At 42.4% G+C, this 24,185-nt stretch overlaps 1 protein-coding gene across 3 annotated transcripts in view; it reads left to right on the forward strand.

Moving 5' to 3' along the window:
* Window positions 1-22,956, forward strand: part of tfeb (transcription factor EB) — a 161,446-nt gene extending 138,490 nt beyond the window's left edge. For 2 of the 3 annotated variants that reach the window (XM_063065456.1, XM_063065457.1), the window contains 4 exons: window positions 7,639-7,695; window positions 8,828-8,903; window positions 11,991-12,138; window positions 14,039-22,956. In XM_063065456.1, coding sequence (XP_062921526.1) covers window positions 7,639-7,695; window positions 8,828-8,903; window positions 11,991-12,138; window positions 14,039-14,452 — 695 coding nt within the window. In that variant the 3' untranslated portion in view covers window positions 14,453-22,956. The remainder of the gene's footprint in view (window positions 1-7,638; window positions 7,696-8,827; window positions 8,904-11,990; window positions 12,139-14,038) is intronic. The other variant, XM_063065458.1, reaches the window with a different exon arrangement.
* The last annotated feature ends 1,229 nt before the right edge of the window (window positions 22,957-24,185 follow it).

Genomic DNA, 24,185 nt, shown 5'->3' on the forward strand with positions numbered 1-24,185 from the left:
GGTAGTTCGTCCATTCTTTCAATGCTGCCTCTTTTAAAGAACAATTCAATTACTATGCTCTTGTGTTTCCCAATTACTCTGCAATTTTTCTCATTTAGCTATGTTACAGTTCCCTTTCGAATATAAAAATAACATTTTCTCTGCCATGATTCTCACAGCTGTGAATTTTGGACCACGTCAACTACGACTGATAAACACAAAGTCTCCTTAACTTCCAGGTGAAGGGTCTTGATCCGAAACATTCACTGTTCATTTTCTTCCACTGACGCTGCCTGACGCGATGGAGTTCCTCCCGCAGTTTGTTTTGTTTTGTTCCAGATTCCAGTATTTGGAGTCTCTTGTGTCTCTCTTTAACTCCCCTTTTACTCTTTTTGTCAATTGCCTGGCTTTACTGCAGGTAGCTGTATTTATTCTGTCAAAACCCTTCATGCTTTTAAACACCTCTGCTACATCCCCTTCATTCTTCCAAGTTATCCAGTGTCCTTTCAATCACTCTCACTGTGTGCACATCATATAATAATGCCGAGAATGCCTTCTGATGGGAATGCATGTGTATTTTTTTGTTCAGAGGTGAGTCAAATCATCTTCCTCTGCTGCCAATGACCCTTCCACCCCAGTGCAAGACCTTATTTCTCCGACCTGCTCCCCTGAATTGATGATCAAGGCTTTGGAGCCTCCAAAATTTTGGGTAAAATTAAGCAGCAGCACCACCCTGTGGACTGAGTGCCTTTCTTGCAGCACTTGGAATGGCTGCTTTTCCAGAAACAGGCTGTGAAGGATTGATTTCTCTTCAAAACTTATTGATCCTCAGTCCCAACATTCTGAACACACAGTGGTTGCTATAGTAAAGCATTGAATGTAGGCTGGTCTGGGCCTTTCCCCAGAGGGACAGCACTCCAACTAACACTAGGCCTCAGTAGCTGAAGCAACAAAATGCCCAGTCACTAAATATGCACCCTCTGCTGACTTTGCAGTAATATTGCCGTGATTTTCCCTAATGTTGGGCTTGGGTTACTACTGATCTGGTTTGGAAAGAGCTTTTGCAAATTCTAAATTATTGATCAAACACTAAATGAGCCTCAGTTTACCGTAACGTTCACCTCCGCCCTCTCTTCTCTCAGCTCACAGATGTTTCCTGCTTTTACCACACAACACGCACAGCTTCTCTCATTGTTTGCACTCCTCACTGCACTCTTTCACTGCTCGCACAGCCCTTAAGATTTGTGCCCTTTCCCAAGTCCTGCCTCTCTGCAGGTGCATTTACCCACACTGTTCATTGTTTCTACTCTCTCTACTCTAACTCCTCTTCCTCACTGTTTCCTCACCCCTCACTTCTCCCGTGTACCCTCACTTTGCTCTTGTCCTTCACTGTTCCCTCGACCTTACCAGCCCCCACCCCTCACTGCTTCCTCTCTCCTTCACTCCACACTTCTCCTTAACTCTATCGTCCCTCACTATTCCCTCTGCTCCCCTGTTCCTCACTGCCCACTCAGTTCTCCCTTGCACCCTCGCCTGAGTCTCATCTCTCACTGCTCTCTTGACCTCCTCATCCCTCAGGGCCCTCTTCCCCTTCAACCCTCACTTCTTCCCAACCCCGTCATTCCTCACTGCTCCCTCACCCTTCCTCATCCCTCACTCCTCTCTTGCACCCCTTGTGCCTCACTGCTCCCTCTCCTATTGCCCCTCACAGCTCCCTCTCCACTTCAACCTTCATTTATCCCTAACCCCTTTTCACCCACTGCTCCCTCACCTCCCTCATCCTTCACTCCCTTGTCCTTTACTGCACCCTTAGCTCCCCTGCCCCTCACAGCTCCCTCTTCCTCTTCAACCCTCACCTATCCGTAACCCCGTTGACCCTCACTGTTCCCTTGTCCTTTACTGCACCCTCTGCTCCCTTACCCCTCGCACCCCTCTGCTCCCCTTGCTCCTCACTATACACTCGCCTCACTCATTCCCCTTGCACTGCTAACCTGGCTTCCCTACCCATAGATGCTGACTTACCTGCTGGGTGGTTTCCAGTTACTTTCTAAGTCCCCCAGCTTTCCCATGGTTTACCCATGCGGTTTTCTGCCTGTGTGTCCAGTGGGTCTCCTGTCTGGTAAACCTCAGACTTTAGCCAGTGTGTCTAACAACCTTTTACCCTAATCAGCCTTTTGCTCCCTCTTTGATGCACCTCATTCCTATTTTCTTGACACCTTTTCTCCACCACAGTAAGTTCATTATCAGAATATATGTACGTGACTATCTACTACCTTGAGATTCATTTTCCAATATGCAATATATAATAATGTTCTTCCAGGCTTGAGGCCTGGTGCCAGGCAAATAACCTCTTCCTCAATGTCAGCAAGACAAAGGAGATGGTTATCAGCCCAGGGTAACCCACACACTCGCACCCCTCTTCACATCAGCGGCGCAGCAGTGGAAACTGCGAGCAGCTTCAAAGTCCTGGGAGTTGCTCGTCTTGCACAATCTCTCATGGTCCCAGAACACATTCTGCACAATCAGGACACCTCTACTTTGTGAGGAGGCTGACGAGAGCTGGGCTATGCACATCAGTGCTCACATCCTTCTATAGATGTGCAGTGCAGAGCATCCGAACATGGTACAGGAACTGCACTGCAGCGGACAGGAAGACTCTACACCGGGTAGTCAAGCTGCCTGATGAACCACTGCACCAGCCTACCTCACGAAGGACATTTATACTGAAAGGTGCCGGAAAAAAGGCTGGCAGTATCATGAATGATTCCGCCCGCCCTGTTCATGGACTGTTTGTCTCGCTCCCTTCCGGGTGGAGGCTGTGTAGCATTCACACCAGGACCACCAAACTCATAAACAGTTTCTCTCCCCAAGCGGTAAGGCTAATCAACACTTGCATCTACTAACCCACCCCTCCACACCCCCAACCACCACTACTTTGTCATTTCCTGTAAGAGTCACTTCATATACAGGTGCTCCTGTGCCTAGTGTCACATTATGGACATATAATCAATTTATGTATTTAAGCTATCTGATGTATTTATAGATTTTTTTTATGATTGTGTTCTTTATCTTACTGTGTTTTTTATGCTGCACCTTTTTATTATTTTGTTCTCCTTCACATTTGTGTCCTGGAAATGACATTAAAACAATCTTGAAACTCCAATGTATCATTTGAAATGATAAGCTGCATTGTGCTTGACTTCTATCATTTTTTAAAAAAATAATCTGTTTTTATCATTCCTTCTCTGACTGAGTCTCGCTGGCATTCCGATTCTGGAATCTTTTCTTTCCCACATGCTTTTTCAAGGCATATATATGTATTCTGTAACAATTAATCGGCAGTCATTAGAAGAGATGATTAAAAGCAAACTCTTTATAATTTTGCACAAAGTGTGGCTGAACTCTGAAGCTGAGTTAATATTCTAGATCAAAAATCTTTTTCACATAATTAGACTTCATAGAATCAGACCAACGTCTATGCATACTGACATCATTAATGCCATTTGCCAGACTTGGTTCATAGCTTTCAATACCTTGGAGCTTTAAGTGCTCATTCAGATGCATTATATTGTGTGAGAGTGGCTACCTCCACCACCTTTTCAGATAGCGTGTTCCATATTTCAACCACAAAGCCAACAGCATTATGAAGGACCCCATGCACCCCTCATACAAACTCTTTTCCCTCCTGACATCTGGCAAAAGGTACCGAAGCATTCGGGCTCTCACGACCAGACTGTGCAACAGTTTCTTCCCCCAAGCTATTAGACCACTCAATTCCCAGAGTCTAGTCTGACACCAACCTACACAGACACAGACACAGACACAGACACGTACACACACAGACACAGACACACACACACACACACACACACACACTCAAGTGAACACCACTCCACCCTCTTTGCAATTTTTGCTCATTTCTTTCTCAATTCCTGTTAAAACATTGTTTACGTTTACATTTACATAATTTATTATTATATTGTAAGTTGTCCTTTACTGTGTCTTGCACTGTTTTGTGCACTTTATGTAGTCCCGTGTAGGCCTGAAATCTAATGTAGTTTTGTGTTGTTTCATGTAGTCTGTTGTAGTTTTGTGTTGTTTCATGTAGCACCATGGTCCTGGAGGATTGTTGTTTCGTTTTTACTGTGTACTGTACCAGCAGTTATGGTTGAAATGACAATAAAAGTGACTTGACTTTGACTTGACTTGAAATCCACCTGCTAAGTTGTGTCTCTTCTTGCTTCCTAATCTTCCTCTGCAATTCGGAACTCCTAATGTAAGATTTCCTTTCTGCAGCTACTCCCATCTTCCAAAACTTTAATATCGACCCGGCCATGATTAAAGCACCATTTCACCCATTTCTTGCTCATTGGGAAGTTTTTCTTGAGGTTTTTATTTGCCCGACAGCCTTTTTTCTAACACCAAATTCCCTCAGATGACATCAGCAACATGACGCTACCCAGAATTTGTTTCCACAGTGATTCTCATCCTCACTGTTGTTTGTATTTGATGAGGTTTAGCTGGATCTGTTTCCCCTGAAACGTTGCCAAAGGAGGGGCCAAAACTCAAGTTACATTCGTGCTCTCTGTGAGCATAGGCACTGTCTCACATTATGGTTGGCAGGGACGGTTTTTTTTTTACGCGCGTCATACCAGACATTCAGCCATTCTTGTCTGGCACGTGGTGTCAGGGTTAACCGGGTCACGTTATGAACGTTCCTGACTCGACCCTTGTATTTTTTACGAGGCCGAGTGGCTAGCTTGACGCTCAACCCGGCACGGATGGAAAGCGTGCTCGGGGGTGGCCTGACCTGGGTTCGAACTCAGGAACCTTCGCTCCGGAGTCCAGCACTGATCTCACTGCGCCACCAGCCGGCCGGCAGGGATGGTGGGGAAAAGAGACTATTTCTCTGTTACAGGACTCCATATATGTACCTTCCCCAAATACATGCCTGGTCTGCATTACCCATGATGGTCATTATTATAGTCATTCTCAGCTTCGGATCATTCCAGGTTATTCCTGTTGAGTTTGACCACATGACTCTCACTCACCCACACCACAGAAAATTAGATATAGGAGCAGAATTAGGCCATTCAGCCCATTGAGCCTGCTCCATCATCCAATCATGGATTATTTTTATTCTTCTGACCCCATTCTTTTGCCTTCTTCCCATAACCCTTAACCCCCCTTGCAAGTCAAGAATCTGTCAATTTCTGCTATATATATATTCTTAGGCAAATGGCCTAATTCTTCTCTTATATCTTGTGGTGTGTGTGTGTGTGTGTGTGTGTGTGTGTGTATGTGTGTGTGTATATATATATATATATATATATATATATATAATTATATCTTCAAACTTCATATTTGAGGAGAGACTTCATCAAATTTTCCTTCAGCATGTAGGACACGGTAGAACAAGCTTAGGGATTTGTCAGCACTGTAGATTTTCCCAGACTGCAGGTGTTCAGAGGCTGCAGTCTTCTACCTGGAATACTAACCTATGGCCCTGAAGGACTTGTATGGAACATATCCTGGATAAAATATCTCATATTCCTCACTAGACTGCCCCTCTCCCCTCTTCCCCAAGAAAATTCTCACACTCCTGTCTCAACAATGCACCTTCAAGTCATCAAGTGGCAACTCTCCTTGTTAACTGGAAGAGTGTGTCTGTTTTGAGATTCATCCCTTCCTACGATTGGAGATGAAACTGCCAAACTCTTTTGTTCGTTGTTTGTTTGTCAGCCTTTGTTACGTATAGCTTTTCATAAACTATTCGTTTATTTTCCTGTAAATGCCTGCAGAAATTGACTCAAGGTAGCATATGATGACATGTATGTACTTTAATAATAAACTTACTTTGAACTTTGAACCAGTAGCCTGCAACTAGGTCTCAGTGAAAACTTGTAATAACAATTTCAGACATCCTACCTCTCCCAGAAGTTCCGGGAGTCTCCCACATATGAATAGTGGCTCCCTGATGCCCGCAAATTATATACAATATCACGGAAATCAAATTTTTTGAGAGCGAGCGAGCGAGAGAAAGCAAGAGAGAGCGCGAGAGCGACCATGAGAGAGCGCACGTGCGAGAGAGAAAGCAAGTGAGAGCGCGCGAGTGAGAGAGAGAGCGCGAGAGAGGTAGCAAGTGAGAGCGTGAGAAAGAAAGCAAGCGAGAGATAGCGCGAGAGAGAGAGCGACAGCGCGGCATGGCAGAGTGTTCCAAAAAAATATAAAACGTACGTCACCCCAGACTACACTAAAGTGTACCCCTGTCTAATAGGGGTCAAAAATAATGACAGTGTTGCTCGCTGCACTGTTTGCAACAGTGACTTTTCTATTGCCCATGGTGGGTTAAGACTGTAAAAGACATGTTGAGGTGAGTTTAACAGGTGTCATTCGTTCATTAGCATAGCTACCATTATTTAAACTAGCTGACTAGCTGCTCAGGAGCTACTCTATTGCAGACATTCCACCTCTCCCTGAAGTCTCCCGCAAATTGATGGTGCTACCTCCCTGAAATGAGTTTTTGCAGGATGGGATGTCTGTAATTTGCAAAAACGGACTTCGTTTGGTGTTAACAAAGGAAGCTCAATAGTGAAGTTCTGAGTACATACAGTGACGATCTAGATTTTTATGGAACTTTCCTAAATGGTTTTAAGGGTGATCTTTAATGCATTCTTAACACAATTTAAAAGCAGCAGTTTCTAGATTCTGGGCTCTCTCTCCTCCCTATTTTTCTCCAAAATAAGCTTTGTTTCCTCCTCATATCTGCCCTTGTATGAATAGAATGTTCATTGTTTGTGTGTTAGGCCTCTTTGGGGTTGTTACTGAGAGAGAGGCTTTGTGTCCCAGAGTACTTGCATATATTGCAGTGGGAGACATGAGCGCATTCAGGCCTTGGAGTGGGTTGGAAATCAGCTGACCTTGACCTAAGTATGTAGCATATCTAGGGATACTGGAACAGAAAGTAGTCTTGCAAGAGGCTTTCCTTCCTCCTTTCAATGAATCATATGGCTTAGGAGGAGACCATTTGTCTGTGTCAGACATTTGAAATTGTTCGAATCAGTTTCATTTGTCTCATCTTTCTGCCCATATCCTTGTTGATATTTTGCATTAGAAAGCCAAATATTCAGTTAACTGTAGATATCCGTGAGACCTTGTAACAGAATATTTTAAAACTCACTAAGTGCGGAGTTAAACACATGAAGAGTGCAATTGATGACATCAATTTTTATGGGACTGTATAAAAAGCATAGGGTGGCCAACAATGGTTTTAGAGTACAATCAAAAAGTGATAAAGCAAATTCATCATGTGCAGCATTATTTAGCCAACTGCCTTTCGAAAGTTGCCGTTGAATCTTCTTCTACCATGCTTTCAGGCAGATTAGAACTTGCCTTGCAAAAAATCTGGTTCTCATCCTCCCTTCTGATATTTTATAATCTTTTTGTATTTGCAAACTTTGATTGTTCATCCAGTTGCCACTGGCTACTGTTTTTCCTCATTTATTCTAACTCAGCATGCCCTGATTTTGAGCACCTTTCCTGAACAAAGAAGAGTTGTCCCTGAAAGCGTGGCTTTGAACTAATTCTGAGTTACCCGATGCCACTGCCTGGCAGCATTTTCTCTAACTGTTCTGATCGGTCGACTTTGTTTTTGGCTAGAATCAGAAGTGCGAGCATTGGCTAAAGAGCGACAGAAGAAAGACAATCACAACCTCAGTGAGTAACCATTCCTTCAAATCGTGCCTTGCGCTCCTGCAGCCTGTCTCTCCTCGTAATTTGATTGACTTTAGCTCTGTCTTTCATTGCCCCTCTGCTCAGCGCACAAGGTGGGGATGCAGATTGGGTGAGTTCAGTCATGAATTTGAGGCTATGCTGTATTGGTGCTTCTCCTTGGCTAGTCTCGAAGACACTCAGATTCTTACAGAAAGTAGCTGGTTCTTAACTTAAACAAGGCTATGGCTTTTGGCTTGATTTCAGCTGATGAAATTTTGAGTGGGATGATTCAGGCAGCCCAGCATGTAATGGTTTAGGGGTTAAAACTGAAACCCACACCTGCGGGCTGAATAAACAGTGACTTGAAGGGAGTGAGGTGAATAAGGTTTTGTTTTTGGGATTCCTTAAGAGATAGGACAAGCAGAAGATGATGCCTTGAACTTCAGGTGGAATCCTGGAGCCTATCCCTGCCCCAAAGCCCAAAGTATCAGTATTTTATGGAAACCTACTCTCCTTCTATTGCCTTATGGTAGGAGGTATTACTCTGTATCTTCAGTCTCAGTTGCTTTGATACCTTTCCTACTGGCTCTGAGCATGAGGCAGATGGCTGATATTGAAAACCACCTGGGGCTAGAGAGCTCTGAGATTTCTAGGTGTGTTTGCAGCTTGCAATGCTGTTCTATTACTATCAGGCTTGTTTGATTGTTTTACTATACTTTTTTTTAGTCCTGTTCTGAAGCTCATTGTCAGGTGGGAGTTTTGCTTGGGGATGGGTGTGACTCTGAGAATAGTTGAAGACGGGAGAGAATGAGACAAAATTTGGAGGGGTGTGGCGAGAGCTGAACATTTTGAATTGATATTCTGGTGGGTACTGTCACTTCCCATTGGACTTGTGCACTGGAGAGTGGTATGCTTCCCTGCAGAAGGAGGAAGGTTTGACTTCCTATTTTCTGCTGTGTGGACCGTGATAGCGGTGAGCATGTGTGATCTGGTTTTCTGTTTCTTCAATCTCCCAGGCTTAGTGCATGACCCTTTGCGAAGGAACTGGAAAATATTTTTCAGAAATAGCAACATTATTACAAAAATTTGTTGTAAACTGTCTTCACATTCACATTGGCTTCAATTTTTCCACCAGTTGAGCGCAGGCGAAGGTTTAACATCAATGATCGGATAAAAGAATTGGGACTGTTAATCCCAAAGTCCAATGACCTGTGAGTAGACCTTATTTTCAGTTATTTATTTTTACTACTGTTAGTGCTACCTTTATCAAATGCACTTGCTGCTTTGAGTTGGATGTTTTCTGTTTGAGGATATATCATCTTCCTCACTTGCCAATAATCAAAAGAGCTGTTCCTGCCTAAGAAGAACAATCCATTCCCATTGACATCCTGTCCCATCACATATTCTGGCACATCCTGGCACTGAGTCAATCGATTCTGTCCTGTAGTACCTTTTCGTATTTATGGTTACAGCACAATGAGAGCCTTTAGTAATTTTGGTCCAAATCTATACCTATACCATTATTCCAAAGTTTCATTGGTAATCTTCCTTAGAGTCTCATCTTACTGCCTACATTGCTTCTAGATTCCTAATCTATGACTTTACATAGAGACGTTAAATCAATGATTAAAAGGGAGTTGGGTTAAAATGTGGTGAACATAATGCATAAAATTGTTTACACTGCTCAGTAGAGCTTAATAAGAAATTAGTCTAACAATGCAGCAAACTGATTTGTATCAAACTGATTTATCAAAGCTCTCTCAAGACATAAATCCCTTCTCAAATACCTGACCTAAGTCATAATGTATGTGTTTGTTTGAATGATAATTGTGTTTTGTCAAACATTATCTATCCTGTTGGTATTTGATATGCATACAATGAAACAGAACTTTCCAATATTTTGCTTTGAACATTTGTAGTCTGTATCAGATAAATTAAATCATGGTGCAGAATTTTAAAGTCCACATTGGAGATATTTTTTTATCCCAAATAGTTGCCCTGTTGGTTTTTCATTAGTGCATTTTTTTTTTCAAATATTGTTTTTCTTCTCTTCATGGAATCATGTTGCATAATATTATCCACTTTGTGATGCAATAGATCACTCAAAGAACATTTATTGTCAAAGTATGTATACCACATACAGCCTTGATAGGTTAGGACATTATTTGTTGGACCTTAGAAGAAAGAGGAGATTTGATAGAGGTATACAAGATAATGAGTGTTTAGATAGGGTAAATGCAAGTAGGCTTTTTTCCACTGAGGTTGGGTGGGACTGCAACTAGAGGTCATGGGTGAAAGGAGAAAGGTGGAACTTTTAAGGAGAATGTGAGGAGAAATTTCTTTATTCAGAAGGTCATGAGAGTGTGGAACGAGCTGCTAGCACAAGCTTGATTTCAACGTTCAAGAGAAGTTTGGATAAGTACATGGATTGTAGGGGTGTGGAGGGCTATGGTCCCAGTGCAGGTCGATGGGAGTAGGCAGTTTAAATGGGTTGGCATGGACTAGATGGGCCAAGGGCCTATTTTCTGCTGTACTTTTCTATGGCTCTATAACAAATATCCAATATGTGAAAAAAATGAACAAATTGTGCAAATAACAGAAACACTGAACAAATGATATAGAGAACATGAAGATATTTAAAACGTTCTCTCTGTACTATCCCATCAAACAAACTCGGGTTAGGTGTGGCGTTTGTGGAGTCGGTTAACCTTTCTGAGGTCAATAACCACATGTATTAGATAAGTGTAAAGCTCCCTCTGTAGTATTGAGTCAGTTGCAGCAGAGATTAACTACGGCGTAAACAGTATTTTACAATATTCTTCAATAATATTCTTCACAATATTCTTCAATGAGGGGATTGTATAAATGGCTCAGCTGATAGTAATGCCGCGTGAGGGATAGCCCCAGCCAGAGGAAGTGATACTACAGACAGACCAATGATAATGAGATGACTATTTTCTCTTTACACTGAGATGGCTACTTGCCTTTTTAGATGACCTTTGTCAAGTTTTTTTGAATTTCAAACATTATCAGCAATGTGGATGAGAGTGAGTTTCTTGCCTGGTTTACCCTGGCTCCCTTGGTCTGTTTCAGAGAAATAGAGTAGGGTAAATTGGTTAAAAAAAAAGTTGGTTTGGTATTGTCACATGTACCATGGTCAAATGAAAAACATGTCCTGCATACTGTCTGTACAGATTATTCCATTACATAGTGCATTGAGGTAGTACAAGGGAAAACAATGATAGAATGAAGTTGAGGGGTTTTATATTCTAAATTATCACCCAGTTGTGTACATCAACATTAAAAGATACTCTGTTTTAAAAATTAAAAAGTCAAGAGATTCTGCAGCTGCTGGAAATCTAAAGGGACACATGCAATCCGGGTTCCAGTTTCCTCCCACATTCCAAAAAACGTATGGGTTGGAAATTTAATTGGTCACATGGGTATAATTGTCAATCCTGATGAAGGACTTGGCCTGAAACGCCGACAGTTTATTCCCCTCCATAGATGCTGCCTGACCTGCGCAGTTCCTGCAGCATTTTACGTGTGTTCTGTTTTAAATGGTGTTTGTTAAAATGGGATTTAGTTACATTAAGTCACCCACTGTCACCTTTGAGCAGTTATATTGGGGTCAGGGAGGCACCCCAGAGTAACTCAGTACCACGTTCCCTGTTTTTGTTTCAGGTTTTACACAGAATGGGCGAGGCTTCTGTGAGATCTGCTCGTCGCTGTCCCCCACCTACCCATGTAAATAATGCAGACCACAAAATCTGTTCCTCAGCCTGCTTCAGTACTTCATGGCTTCCCATCACTAGTCATGTATAAGTCGCAAGTGTGTTAGGATTCAGTTATTTAGTCACATTGCCTCCTCTGCTCTAAGATGGTGATATATGAAAAAGGACTAGATTGTAAGTGTACTATCATTTTATGGATTGAAGTCATTATGCATCTGTTAGTTAGGCAGTCTGTGTCTGTTACCCTATATTCTATCTATTTATGTGTCCATCCGGCTGTCTGTCTATCTATCTACAGCACGGTAACAGGCCCTTGTGACCCAACAAGCCCTTGCCACCCATTTAGACCCATGTGACCAATTAACCTACTGACCCTTATGTCTTTGGAATGTGGGAGGAAACTGGAGCACACGGAGGAAACCCAAGTGGTCACGAGGAGGACGTACAAACTCCTTGCAGACAGCAGTGGAATTGAACCTGGGTCACTGGTGCTGTAAAAGCTACACTATCGTGCCGTTCCCGCATTTCCTACCGGCGTTGAGATCCCCTCTGTTGCTGCCACAGGGATGTTCGTTGGAATAAGGGGACGATACTGAAAGCCTCGGTCGAGTACATCAAACGACTCCAGAAGGAGCAGCAAAGAACCAGAGAGATGGAGGGCCAGTCAAGGAGGCTGGAAGTCACCAACAACCAGCTGCGGTTTCGCATTCAGGTGAGGAAAGGAAGCGGAGGATGTTAGTGGTAAGAGTGTTCCTTCTGGGCCAAATGTTGTGGATTCAATGCCATTCCAGAAACCTGAACACATAATCCTGGCCAAAACTCCGGTGCAAAAGGTGGTGTTGGGGTGTCTCCTATCCAATCCAATGTGAATCTGAGGCCAGTTTACCTTCTCAGTTGACATGATGGCAGCACTATTTGGAAAAAGTGCAGGCAAATTCTGCCTGATATCCTAGGTAAAACTGGTATTTCAACTATGATTTCTGAAGCGGTTTTTTCAGTCATGATCACATAGAGGTATACAGTAGGAAAGTTGACTCTTGGCCCAACTCATCCATACTGACAAAGGAGCCTTTGTGAGCTATCCCATTTGCCTGCATTTGGCTCATATACTCTAAATCTTTCCTATCCGTGAACCTGTCCCAAAGTCTTTAAGTACTGTCATTGTATCCACCTCTGGCAGTCGGTTCCATATATCTAACACTCCCTGGAAAATCTTGCCATTGGATCCCCTTTAAAACATTCCTCTTTCCCTTTAAGACTACAATCCCCAGTTAGAGACTGCACTGTCCTGGAAAAAGACTGTGACCACCCACTTCATTTACGTCCCTCCTTTCTTCCAGGGACAGCAGTCTCATACTCTCCTTAGGACTCAAACCACCAGGCTCAGCAACATAAGATATAGGGTCAGAATTAGGCCATTCAGCTCATAGAGTCTGCTCCACCATTCCATCGTGACTGATTTATTATCCCACTCAACCCAATTCTCCTGCCTTCTCCTCATAACCTTTGACACCCTTACTGATCAAGATCCGATCAACCCCCATTTAAATATATGCAATGACTTGGCTTCCACAGCCGCCTGTGGCAATGAATTCCACAGGTTCACTACCCTCTGGCTTAAGAAATTCTTCTTCATCTCTGTTCTAAAGGCAGGTTATTCTATTCTGAGGCTGTGCCCTCTGGTCCAAGACTCTCCCACTCACTCAACATCCTCTCCACGGCCACTTCATCTAAGCCTTCTCAGTATTCGATAGGTTTCAATAAGATCCTCCCTGATTCGACTAACCATCCCTGGGAATCTTCCCTTCACCCTCTCTAACTTAATCACATCTTTTCCAGAGCATTACAATGAAAAGCGCACACAGGATTTCAGGTGGTGGTCTTACTAGTGTCTTGCACAACTATAAGGTGATGTCCTAACCCTGTACTCTGCGGCCCAGCTGATGAAGGCAAATGAGCGGAACGCCTTCGGCATTTTACCTTGTACCACCTCAATGCATTTTTAAATGAATTGATCTGTGTGAACAGTATGCAAGACAAGTTTTTCACTGCTCTTCAGTGCATGTGGGAATAATAAACCAATTTACCAATTTATGTTGTCGACCTCTCATTGTTGTGTGCAAATTAAAGTTTCAAGTTTCAAAGTACATTTAGTATCAGTATGTATCCAGTTCACGACCTGAAATTTGTCCTCTTCACAGACATCTATGAAACAAAGAAACCCCATTGAATGATAAAAGTATCGAAGCCTCAAAGCCCCACCTGCCCCTTCCCTTTGTACAAGCATCAGCAAAAAGCATTGAACCCTCCCCTTCACCCCCACCCCCGCCAGCAGAAGCACCAAACATCAACCCCACCACCCCACCACCCCACCATGCAGGCAACTGCAGAAGCATCAAAGAGCCATTGATCCAGAGTTTATCAAACTACGATTCATAACCCAGCACTTCATTATATCAGACAGGCTCTCTCTCTCCAGCGAAGATTGCATTTCCCACTTTACAAAAGCGTTTGCACTTACACAGCACAGGCTGTCTGGAATTGAACTTGAGACTATCCGAGTGCCTCCCAATATTAACCAGAAGCATTTTTCTTCTCTTGGTTGTACGTAGGAACTGGAGATGCAAGCTCAGGCCCATGGACTGTCCACTGTCTCGCCCTCAGGGCTGAACACATCAGAGCTCCTTGCTTCTTGTGTCAAACATGAAGAGAATCCCGTGAACTCACTTCAGCAGCCACACCAGCACCAGCATCACCAACAGCCTCCTCAAAGCCAATTGGATTTTGCTCAGTCCTTTGGCTTTTGTGACTCCTCGCTGGGCTACGGTGACACCATGAGCCAGTTTACTGACCTGTCCTTCAATGTTCCCATCAAAAAGGAATATCAGCTGGATGACATGTTAATGATGGACGACGTGCTCTCTCCTTTGGGGAAGGACCCCCTCCTCTCCTCTGGGTCGCCATTGGCTTCCAAAACAAGCAGCCGACGGAGCAGCATTAGTATAGATGATGGTGACATTCTGTGACACAGAACATCTAGCTTTAAAGCTACAATGTGTGTGTAAAACTATTGGATGGGTAAGATGAGGAGATGCTACCTTTTGAGGTTCAGGAATTTCCTGAACTCCTACTGATTTGAAGAATGTATCAGAAGTTGCTCTCTTTTACTGACTTCCCGGTTTTGAAGATTTTCACGTCCTTTTGCAGGCCATATTTTAAAGATATTTTGTGGAGTCTGTCTAATATTCTTTTTCCCAGTCGACCGCATGACTTTGTGCCATATCCATGACGCCACCTCTTCCCAACACTAATTAACGTACTCCCCCGAGTATACGACTGATCACTGAGCCACCATCTTTTAAGGAAGGCATTGGGTTTAAGTCTGTGTTCAGCCACAGTTTGCATTGTGAAAATCCGTCAGTGTTTTCTGTGACTGAGGTGAAGTTAGTACCGGGGTTAAGAGGTGGAGCTCTGTTAGAAATTGAGGCTTCAAACATCCCTTTTTGAGCTGAATGATCACAATTCCCATTTTTCCTTTCTAGTTTGTTGGTCAGGCACAGCTTTTAATGCTGTAACTGGATCCTTTCTCACAGGATAATCCAAAATTTGAATCCTTAATACCACTACTTAGCTGATCTGTACCTGGAATAGGCTCGCTATTGCTGATCTAGAGAGTCCTAGTGTATGAACATTATTCTCAGGCAGAAAATGAGTAGGTATACTTCAGAGTCATATGAAGCTAGGGTTGGACTCACAACCCATTGCCTTATTTTTAAACACCATTTCCCCCCAATTTAGACGATGTGAGAAGTCGCGGTCCACATTCATAAATGAATCGGCTCTTTTCTGCAGAGCAGAGTCGATGGCCAACTGACCTAATTCTGCTCTTATGTCTCATGGTCTTTAAGCAGAGCAAAGCAGGTAGCTGGATAAGCAAAGTTTCTGTGGTCCCAGTCATATACAAATAAATTAATCAATCCTTAATCAAACACAAGCAGAATCTCTTGCACTTATGATTTGCTGTTTCCAGCATTTGCGGAATCTGTTGTGTTTATGATTCACCAGTCCCTGTTGCTGAGTTTTATATGTGGGAATTTCAATTAATAGGATGAGATTGCCTTGTATTTCTGATGTATTCTCATTGTCCCTGCTATTTTAATCCATGTATTCAGACACTGGAAGTCCTCTCAGCTGAGTGAGTGAGGGCCCTAATTTTAGTGCCAAGGTAGGTACGTCAGGATGATGATTTTGTGATGTCCCCACAGTCTTAATCACAAGTCTGTGCAGCCTCTGATAACGAACAATCTCAGTCAGAGGAGATCCAGACAAGGGATTAAAACCAGTGGCCCTGGAGAACTAGAACTGGTTCATCCTAGCCCTAAAGGCCACCTTAAAGTGTCAGCTCTTGTGCTTTCAGCCCTTACTGATCAGAGCTGCTCCCCACCTTGTATTTATTTACCTGATAAGGAGCTATTTCCCATAAGTAGCCATTTCCCCCAATCCATGGCAACTACCTGTCGCAACACACCAACTCAGAGATATGGAACCCTCCATTTTTCCCTTCATTCTAATCCCTCGCAGATACATAATGAGCTGCAGCCTGATCTCTGAAGAAGCCTTAGCCTGTATTCGATAGCCATCTTTTAATCCAAAGCCAGAAGAAATAAAAATTCTTAAAGAAGCAAGTCCAAATGGGACACCAAGGACCGTATTCAGGGCCATGTGACTTGCTTTTGATCTGTGTAGGCTCTGACTAGTTTCTGTGTGATCTGTTCACTGATAAATTAAAACAAGATGCTATGCTGGAGCTGATCTATTTAAATGTCATGGAGACAATGCTTAAAGTCTGCTAATTGAAGAAGATCTCACTGATCATGGCTGGGGTATACCCAGACTGGAGCTCAAATCAGGGGGAGCTGGTATGTACAATTCCACTTACAGAGATTAGGAGCCCATTTAGTCCTTTGTACTTGCTCCACCCCTTCGGAAGAGCTAGCCAAGTAGCTCCACACTCTCTGCTGTTGTCCCACGAGCAAAGCAAATTTTTTTCTTTTCAAGTATTTTGTATCAACAATATTTGTGGCTTCCCTCCCTTCAGTGTAAATTTTCCATGTCATTTGTGGGAGGCTTCATGTAGATGCTGACAAAATATGATCCAAAGTACTCTTCCCATTTTAAGCTGTTTCATGGCTGTTGGCCTGTTGACTGTAAGCCAATCATTTGGCAATTGTCCAAAGCAGTTTCTTCAAGAGAAAATAGACCATTGCAGTGAATTCAAAATCCTTAAAATTCTTTAATTCTTAAATTCTTTAAGAATTCTTAAATTGTTTTCAAAACCATGGATGTTGGGAATTTCTGTGCTTTTGTCCAATGGGGAAAGCAGGCCCAGAGTCGTGGTTTTGGTTCTAAAGCCTCCTAGGTGTTGGTGGAACAAGCAGGTTATCCAGAATATCAGTGAATGTAACGTGGGAACCCTGGCCACCTCCACTTCCCAACAAGCGATTTACTGAAAAAACTCATAAAGTGATGGAGTTACTTAGCAGCCTTTTACTTTTTTATTTCACCGACACTTCTTTTCTTGAAGTGCCCAACTTGAAGTTCTGCTCTTGTCATCAACATTAATGTCTATTTCTGTTTCCTTGTTCAGCTTAATTACATTCAAATCAAATCAAATCCAAGTTTAATTATCATTCAGCTGTTTGAAGTAGTGTTCCTCTGGGGCCAAGGTGCAAAATGTACACAGCATAGTCACGCAAAAAAGATCATATAGCTGTCTTGTCTTTGAGCAGGTAACTACCAATTATTTTTCTCTTGATCACTTCTACCCCTTTTTAAATTTCAAATTCACAGCACTGGTATACTGGGGTGAGGTAGAGATGGGGCAGACCCTCTTCCATTTGTAAGAGCAACCTTTGCAGGCTAGGTTATCATTTACGATAGCCTACAGATAGCACTCCCAGCTCTGAAGCAGAAAATTGTAGATTCAAGCCTTGTGCTGGGGAACAGAACCCTTATCTAAGCTGACATTCTGCTGTTGTACCATCAGAGCTGCCAACATTTGGAGGAGACACTAAAAAGGACTTGAACAGATGCCATTGCTTTGCTCTGCTAGAAAGGGCTTACTCAGTTGTGAATGTGGCTCGGGCGCTCCTTTCATTAGATCTAACTGCTGTGTGGCAAGTTATGGAAAAAAAAACAAAGTGAAAGTTCCTCAGATATTTTGCACGGTGTTTATCTTTCAGTCTACCTTCCCAAAATGAGACCAGATGGATACTAATCTCATTGTTATTTGTGGGATCTTGCTATGCTTAGTTGGCTACTACATTTCCTGCAACAGAACACTGACTACACTTCACATCTATGTCGCTGCCAATGAAGTTCCTTGGCTCACCCTGAATGTGTGCAAAGGGGCAGAGAAATAAATGTGATTTCTCTCCTCCTGAACTTCTTGCTATTTTTGATAATGTGCTGAACAAACTGGAAGCAAGATTCTCTGCCTGTTTTGAGTGAGTTATAGTAGGGAGCTGTGCTTGAAATGTAAAATACTCTGTAATATTGTGACATAGTCTGTAATATAATTCAGTGTATTGGAAATTTGGAAATGGGTGAAGCAGACTGCAAATGTTACATGTGTCGAGATTGTCTTTCATCTACTGTCAAATCTTTAATTTTTCTGTTTTCCCCTGTTAACAAATGCGATAATGGTTTGCAAACCTTTTGCATTGTATTAAGCTATTGCTTTGCATTTGTATATGTCTATCCTTTGGTATTTTATGGCGCACGAACAGGCAGTGATAAAAATCCTTGACCACATTGACGCCCACTCTCATCACAAATTCAGCTCCCGATGTTTGAAAATTATAGCCAATGTGTGTCCTGTTAACAAAAGCAGGAGTTGTAGTTGTTTGGATACGGGTGTGACTGACAAGAACATATATTGTCCATCTCAATCCGATCCACAAGAAGGAGGTAATGAGTTATCTTGAACCAGTGCAGTCTGTGTGGTGGGACCCCTCCTTGCAATGCCGTTATAGGGGCTCCAAGATATTGACCCAGTGACAATGAAGATCCAGTCAACGTGACTCCAGTTGGTATAACTTGTAAATCAGAGGTGGTGTCCTCGTTGACTTTCTGGGTGTCTGAGGTGATGAACAAGGATGATTTGTATTGTGTGGGTTGAGCAGGTTGTAGGATATTGGTTGTAGACACTTTTAAGCTCCAGCACCATGTTTTGAAGTGGCCAGATGTGAACTAGTAACCAGGAAACTCATTGGGTCCATTGAAATGCTACTGAATTAAAGCAAGATTCAGTTCTCTGTTTCTCTCTGGAAGGACGTCTGAGCCTCAAGTTGGCCTGTGACATTGCTTGGCTCTTTGTGTGTCGTGTACATTTGCGTACCGCACCTCTCTAGTATATCTGTCAAACCCTCCTGTTTGGAAGTGCCCAACTTTTACTTTCATGGTTTAAGCCATACATTGCTGTCACGAAGTAATCGGAAACACAGTCAGTTTAAATTCTATTCATGCTGACTTTCAAACTACTGACCCTAATTTAATCTTTGTACTCTACTTCGGGCTTTACCTTCCGATAAGAGAGTATTGGAAGTATCTTCTGCTCTCCCCTCCCCTCTGTGCTGTTGAAGTTCACACTGGATAAACCAGTCAGGAAGAACGAGCACAAAGCTGAAGTGTACGTGAGAGCAGATCAGGAGAGATGTTGTGGGTCTTGCGACAACTTGTGACTGGTTTCAGTGATATTTTGATCATTCTCGATAGAGAGTAGGGTTCAAAATCTCACTATCTAGGGACTGGTTTGACTCACCATCTCGGTTCAGTTCTTCCTCTGCTCTCACCTCCACCACACGCATTTCTAACTCTTGCCACCAAATTTAGATACTGGCTGTAGGCAGCATTTTTTTTTTCACAGCCAACAATTGGCTTCTGTACTATCCTATCACTTGAGATGGGATGTTTGCAACATTGTGGAGACTTCCTTATATTTGAAAATCAAAAAAATTTCAGATGCAGGAATCTGAAATAGAGACAGAAAAGCCTGCTGATGCTCAACAAGTCAGATGGTATCTGTGGACAGAGAAACAAAGGTAATGTTGTGTAAAGTAATATTGTGGTCCTGGTAAAGAGTCTCGGCCTGAAACACTGACTGTTTCTTCAAAGTTCAAAGTACACTTTATTATCAAAGTATGTATAAATTATACAACCTTGAGATTCATCTGCTTACAGGCAGCCACTGAACAAGAAACCAAATTTTCAAAAATGATCAACACCCATTGCAGAGAGAGAGAGAAAAAACAAATGAAATCAAATCCTGCAAGCAATAAAACAAGCATCAGCATTCAGAACAAAACTGAGTCCATGAACCCGAAGCTGGGAACAGCTGGAGTGGGCCCATAGTATCCATAGGTGCTGGCTGACCTGCTGAGTTCCTCCAGCATTTCAAATATGCTACTATGGATTTCCAGAGAATCTCTTGTGTTTAACAATAGTAATGTTTTCAGTCAAGGGCATTTCATCATAATGAATGAGGAGTCTTTAAACTGAAATGCTAACTCCTCTTTCCACAGATACTTCATGATTTGCTGAGAGTCACCAGCATTTCCTGATTTCCTCCCATTCATTCACAGAATGTGTATGCGGTCAATAAGGCTGGCATTTATTGCCCGTGTACAATTGACCTGAGCAGCCTCTATGCCAGTTTCCCAGAATACTTCCCATGACAGTGAGTTCCACATCTGTTAATACTTCTGACCCCTGGTTGTGAAAAGGGGGTGGGTCGGTTTGTCTAGGAGCTTTGCCCATGATCACATGATGGAGCAGACTTGATGGGCCAAATGGCTCATTTCTGCTCCTATCTCTTATGGTCTATGTCACTGTTAGCAATCAACCTGACTCCTCTACAGAGAGAAAGAGTTGCCACTTCTAGCTGTCTCTCTTGCTTTTCTCCCACCAATCACTTTACCAATTTGAAGTTCTTGTTTGTAGTGGGAGGATAGAATTTGCCAATCAGTGTTTATTTATTTTTAGAGATACAGCATGCAACCAGGCCCTTCCAGCCCAATGAGCCCACAACACCCTGTAACAATGGGTTCTGCTAGAGAAGCTGAATTCTACAGATGCTTACTTTAGTTGTATGGGAGTTGGATTATAGTTGAATGTACTTCTGCAGAGATAGCAGACAGCAATTTACACAGACTTGTGGCTGAGAATTGAACTCATCTGGATCAACCATGTCAACCATGCTTCGTGGCAGCAATGTAGAAAGACATGATTTGGTAAAGGTGCTATAAGATGTAGTATTTTAGAACACTTAGCATCAAAGCTTGGTTGAAACTTTAGTAAGAGTGGAATGTCATTCTATATTCCTGCATATGGTCAGTAGGGACTCAGTGGTCTGAAAGGCTGCCTAACATGCTTAGCCATTCTGTATATCTCTGACTGTAAACTGAGTGGTTTGGCAGACATATTGAAGGACAGTTAACATTCATTGTGGGCCTGGAATCAAATGCAAGCCAACTGGGTAAGAGCAGTGAATTTCCTTCTCTGGGAGACCTGGAATCAGTTTTATCCCCCCCCCCCCACCAAATTCCAGTACATATTTAAAACAAAATCCAGAATTGAAATAGCTGAATTTATCTTCCCCAGCTGTCATGCTAGAATTTGAACTTTTGCTTTTGGATCAGTACATTAGGTATCTAGATTACTCAGCAACAGCTTAACCACCAGTTAGCATTAAATACAAAGAAAACAAAATACTGGAAATACTCAGCAGGTCAAGCAATGTCTGTGGAAAGAGAAAATGTTGATGTTTCTGGTCTGGGACCCTGAGGTTCTGATGAAGGGTTTCAAACCTGAAGCATTAACCCTGTTTCTCTTTCTGCTGCCTGTCCTGTTAAGTGTTACAGCATTTTCTATTTTCATTTTGGCTTTTCGGCATTTGTGTATTGTTAAATTTTCATTTTCTGTTACAGTTCCCAACATAAGTGGAAGCTGTTTTTTTTAGTTAAAACAGTTCAACAGCAAATATCAAAACCTAGATGGAAATACCCAGATGGTATTGGTGTCCTATTCACTTATGATATTGTGACACAATTTTTATTTTAGCTATTTTGGGGAGTTTTAACTCTCTTACAGCACCCAAACCCCTTTTGTCCAAACTGGGTTTTGCTGGCAGGACTGTCCTGCTGATTTAATGCCTGGGCACTCCTGGAGCATGGGCAATACCTTCATGTAGTCCTACAGCGTTCACTGGTAAACCATGAGTGATTTTGTCAATTGCCCCGGGCTTAGGGGTTTTGTAAACCCCAGCTTTGCGCATACACTAATTTGGATCATATGCTTTCCTGATTCAACTCTAAGAATGGATGCTTTGTCGTCAGTCTCCAGTGCTCACAGATCTTCAAAGTGGATTGTGGGAGAACGTCCATAAGTCGGGTGATGTTGGATGCACAGTGGGGTCAGGTGAAATACTGCAGTAGCAGGATTTGTTGTGTCTCTGCCTTCTCAAATTAAGGAGGGAACACAAGGAATTGGGTAATGCGCTTCAATCTAACCCTATCCAATTCTTGCTTCCTCTGAGAATCCCAGCAACTCAGAATTTGCTCTAAGGGTTGGTGATAAGTTAGGAACGGGAATGAACAGTTAGATCCTATCACTATGGTTGAAATCATAAAAGCCTGTAAATTAATTTGTATGTGCTAGCTCTCCAAGCTAGACTGCAATTAGAATCATTTATAATTTTGTCAAAGTGGTAAAACAAAATCCTTCTTTGCTAAAATAGATGGTTCTGAAATGAATGTACAGCATTTAACAAGGTTGGAGTCTGACACTGTTACCCATGGAATCCTTTTCCATTCCACTATAATTTAAGTTTTAGGATTTTTTCAACAAGTACTTTTGAGCATGTTTTGAAATAAAAATACACTCTATCCTGCTTCAGTCTTCTCAACCAGTTCATGGGTAAAACAGCCCATTATATTTTCAGAGTTGCAAAGGAATGGAAAACTTGCAATGGTGACTTTACAGATTGTTGATGCAAAAATTTACTGTGTGATCATCATGTTGCTACTGAGATTATTTACCTCTTTATAAAATATACAGATTGTTTTACTTGAACTGCATCTGTGTTCTTTTGTGCTCTTTGGGAAGACTAGTTGAACTCCAGGAGGTGGGAAGGAAAGTGGTTTATATTTTCCAGCTGCTTTTTGACCAGTGAGACTGCTGACCAATAGTGTGACTAACAGCCAATGGCTGGCGACGGGCATGGTTTCTCTGATTTGGGGAAACACTGATGAATAATGAAGGAAAATGACTTCAAATCCCACTGGAGCTGCTTGAAAATGTGATTTTAGTTTACAACCAATTCTGCAAGTTAAAAATTGGTAAAGTTAAAAGATCGGCGAAGTGAAGCTTCCTGCAAAGACTGGACAATAATGAACATGGTTCTTTTGACATGAAGAAACAGCAACTTCCATCACTGGACTCCTTGCCCTTTTATGGAATGTGGAGACCTCTCTGTTCATTTGCAGAACCTTTGTATGTAATTCGTTGTGTTGGATAAAAGCATCCTGAAATAATTGAAGACACCACCTTCTTCATTTTGAAATAAGTGCAGAGAATTACATCTTAGGTTCAAGTTTATTGTATAGGCATACATAAGGTATAAATGCCATAAAAATTAACTTTTTGCAGTAGCAGCGCAGTACATTAGAAACTTGACAGACATAGTTAAGTTAACAAACAATGCATAACTTACACAACAAAATAAATATAATTACATTAGGTGCAAATTGAGAGAGAGGAAAGGAAATATAGTCCAAAATACTGATTTCTCATTCTGATAAAATATTTTTCTCTACCCCTTCCTCTTCTTCTATTCTCCACTCCTGCTTCTTACCTCTTCTCACCTCCCCCTGTATCCCCTCCTCCTTCCCTTCCTCCCATGGTCCATTCTCCTCTCCTATCACACTCCTTCCTCTCCAGCCCTTTATCTTTCATACTCACCTGGCTTCACCTATTACCTTCTAGCTGTCCTCCTTCGCCTCCCCCCATCTTTTTATTCTGGTATCTTCGCCTTCCTTTCCACTCCTAAAGAAGGGACACTGTCCAAAACAACAACTGTTTATTCATTTCCATTGATGCTCTCTGACCTGCTGAGTTTCTCCAGCATTTTGTGTGTGTTGCCTTAGATTTCCAGCAAGTAAAGACTTTCTCATGTTTATACTCCAAAATAGTCTTTTTTCTCAGTTTGGAGGAACAACACCTTATATTCCGTCGGGGTAGCCTCCAACCTGATGGCATGAACATTGACTTCTCAAACTTCTGCTAATGCCCCACCTCCCCCTCGTACCCCATCCGTTATTTATTTATATACACACATTCTTTTTCCCTCTCTCCTTTTTCTCCCTCTGTCCCTCTCACTATACCCCTTGCCCATCCTCTGGGCTTTCCCCCTCCTCCCCCTTTTCTTTCTCCCTAGGCCTCCTGTCCCATGATCCTCTCATATCCCTTTTGCCAATCACCTGTCCAGCTCTCGGCTCCATCCCTCCCCCTCCTGTCTTCTCCTATCATTTCGGATCTCCCCCTCCCCCTCCCACTTTCAAATCTCTTACTAGCTCTTCTTTCAGTTAGTCCTGATGAAGAGTCTCGGCCTGAAACTTCGACTGTACCTCTTCCTAGAGATGCTGCCTGGCCTGCTGCGTTCACCAGTAACTTTTCTGTGTGTTGCTCTTTTCTCTTTATTCT

This window comes from Mobula hypostoma, chromosome 13, assembly GCF_963921235.1.
Source record: "Mobula hypostoma chromosome 13, sMobHyp1.1, whole genome shotgun sequence".
Classification (NCBI taxonomy): domain Eukaryota; kingdom Metazoa; phylum Chordata; class Chondrichthyes; order Myliobatiformes; family Myliobatidae; genus Mobula; species Mobula hypostoma.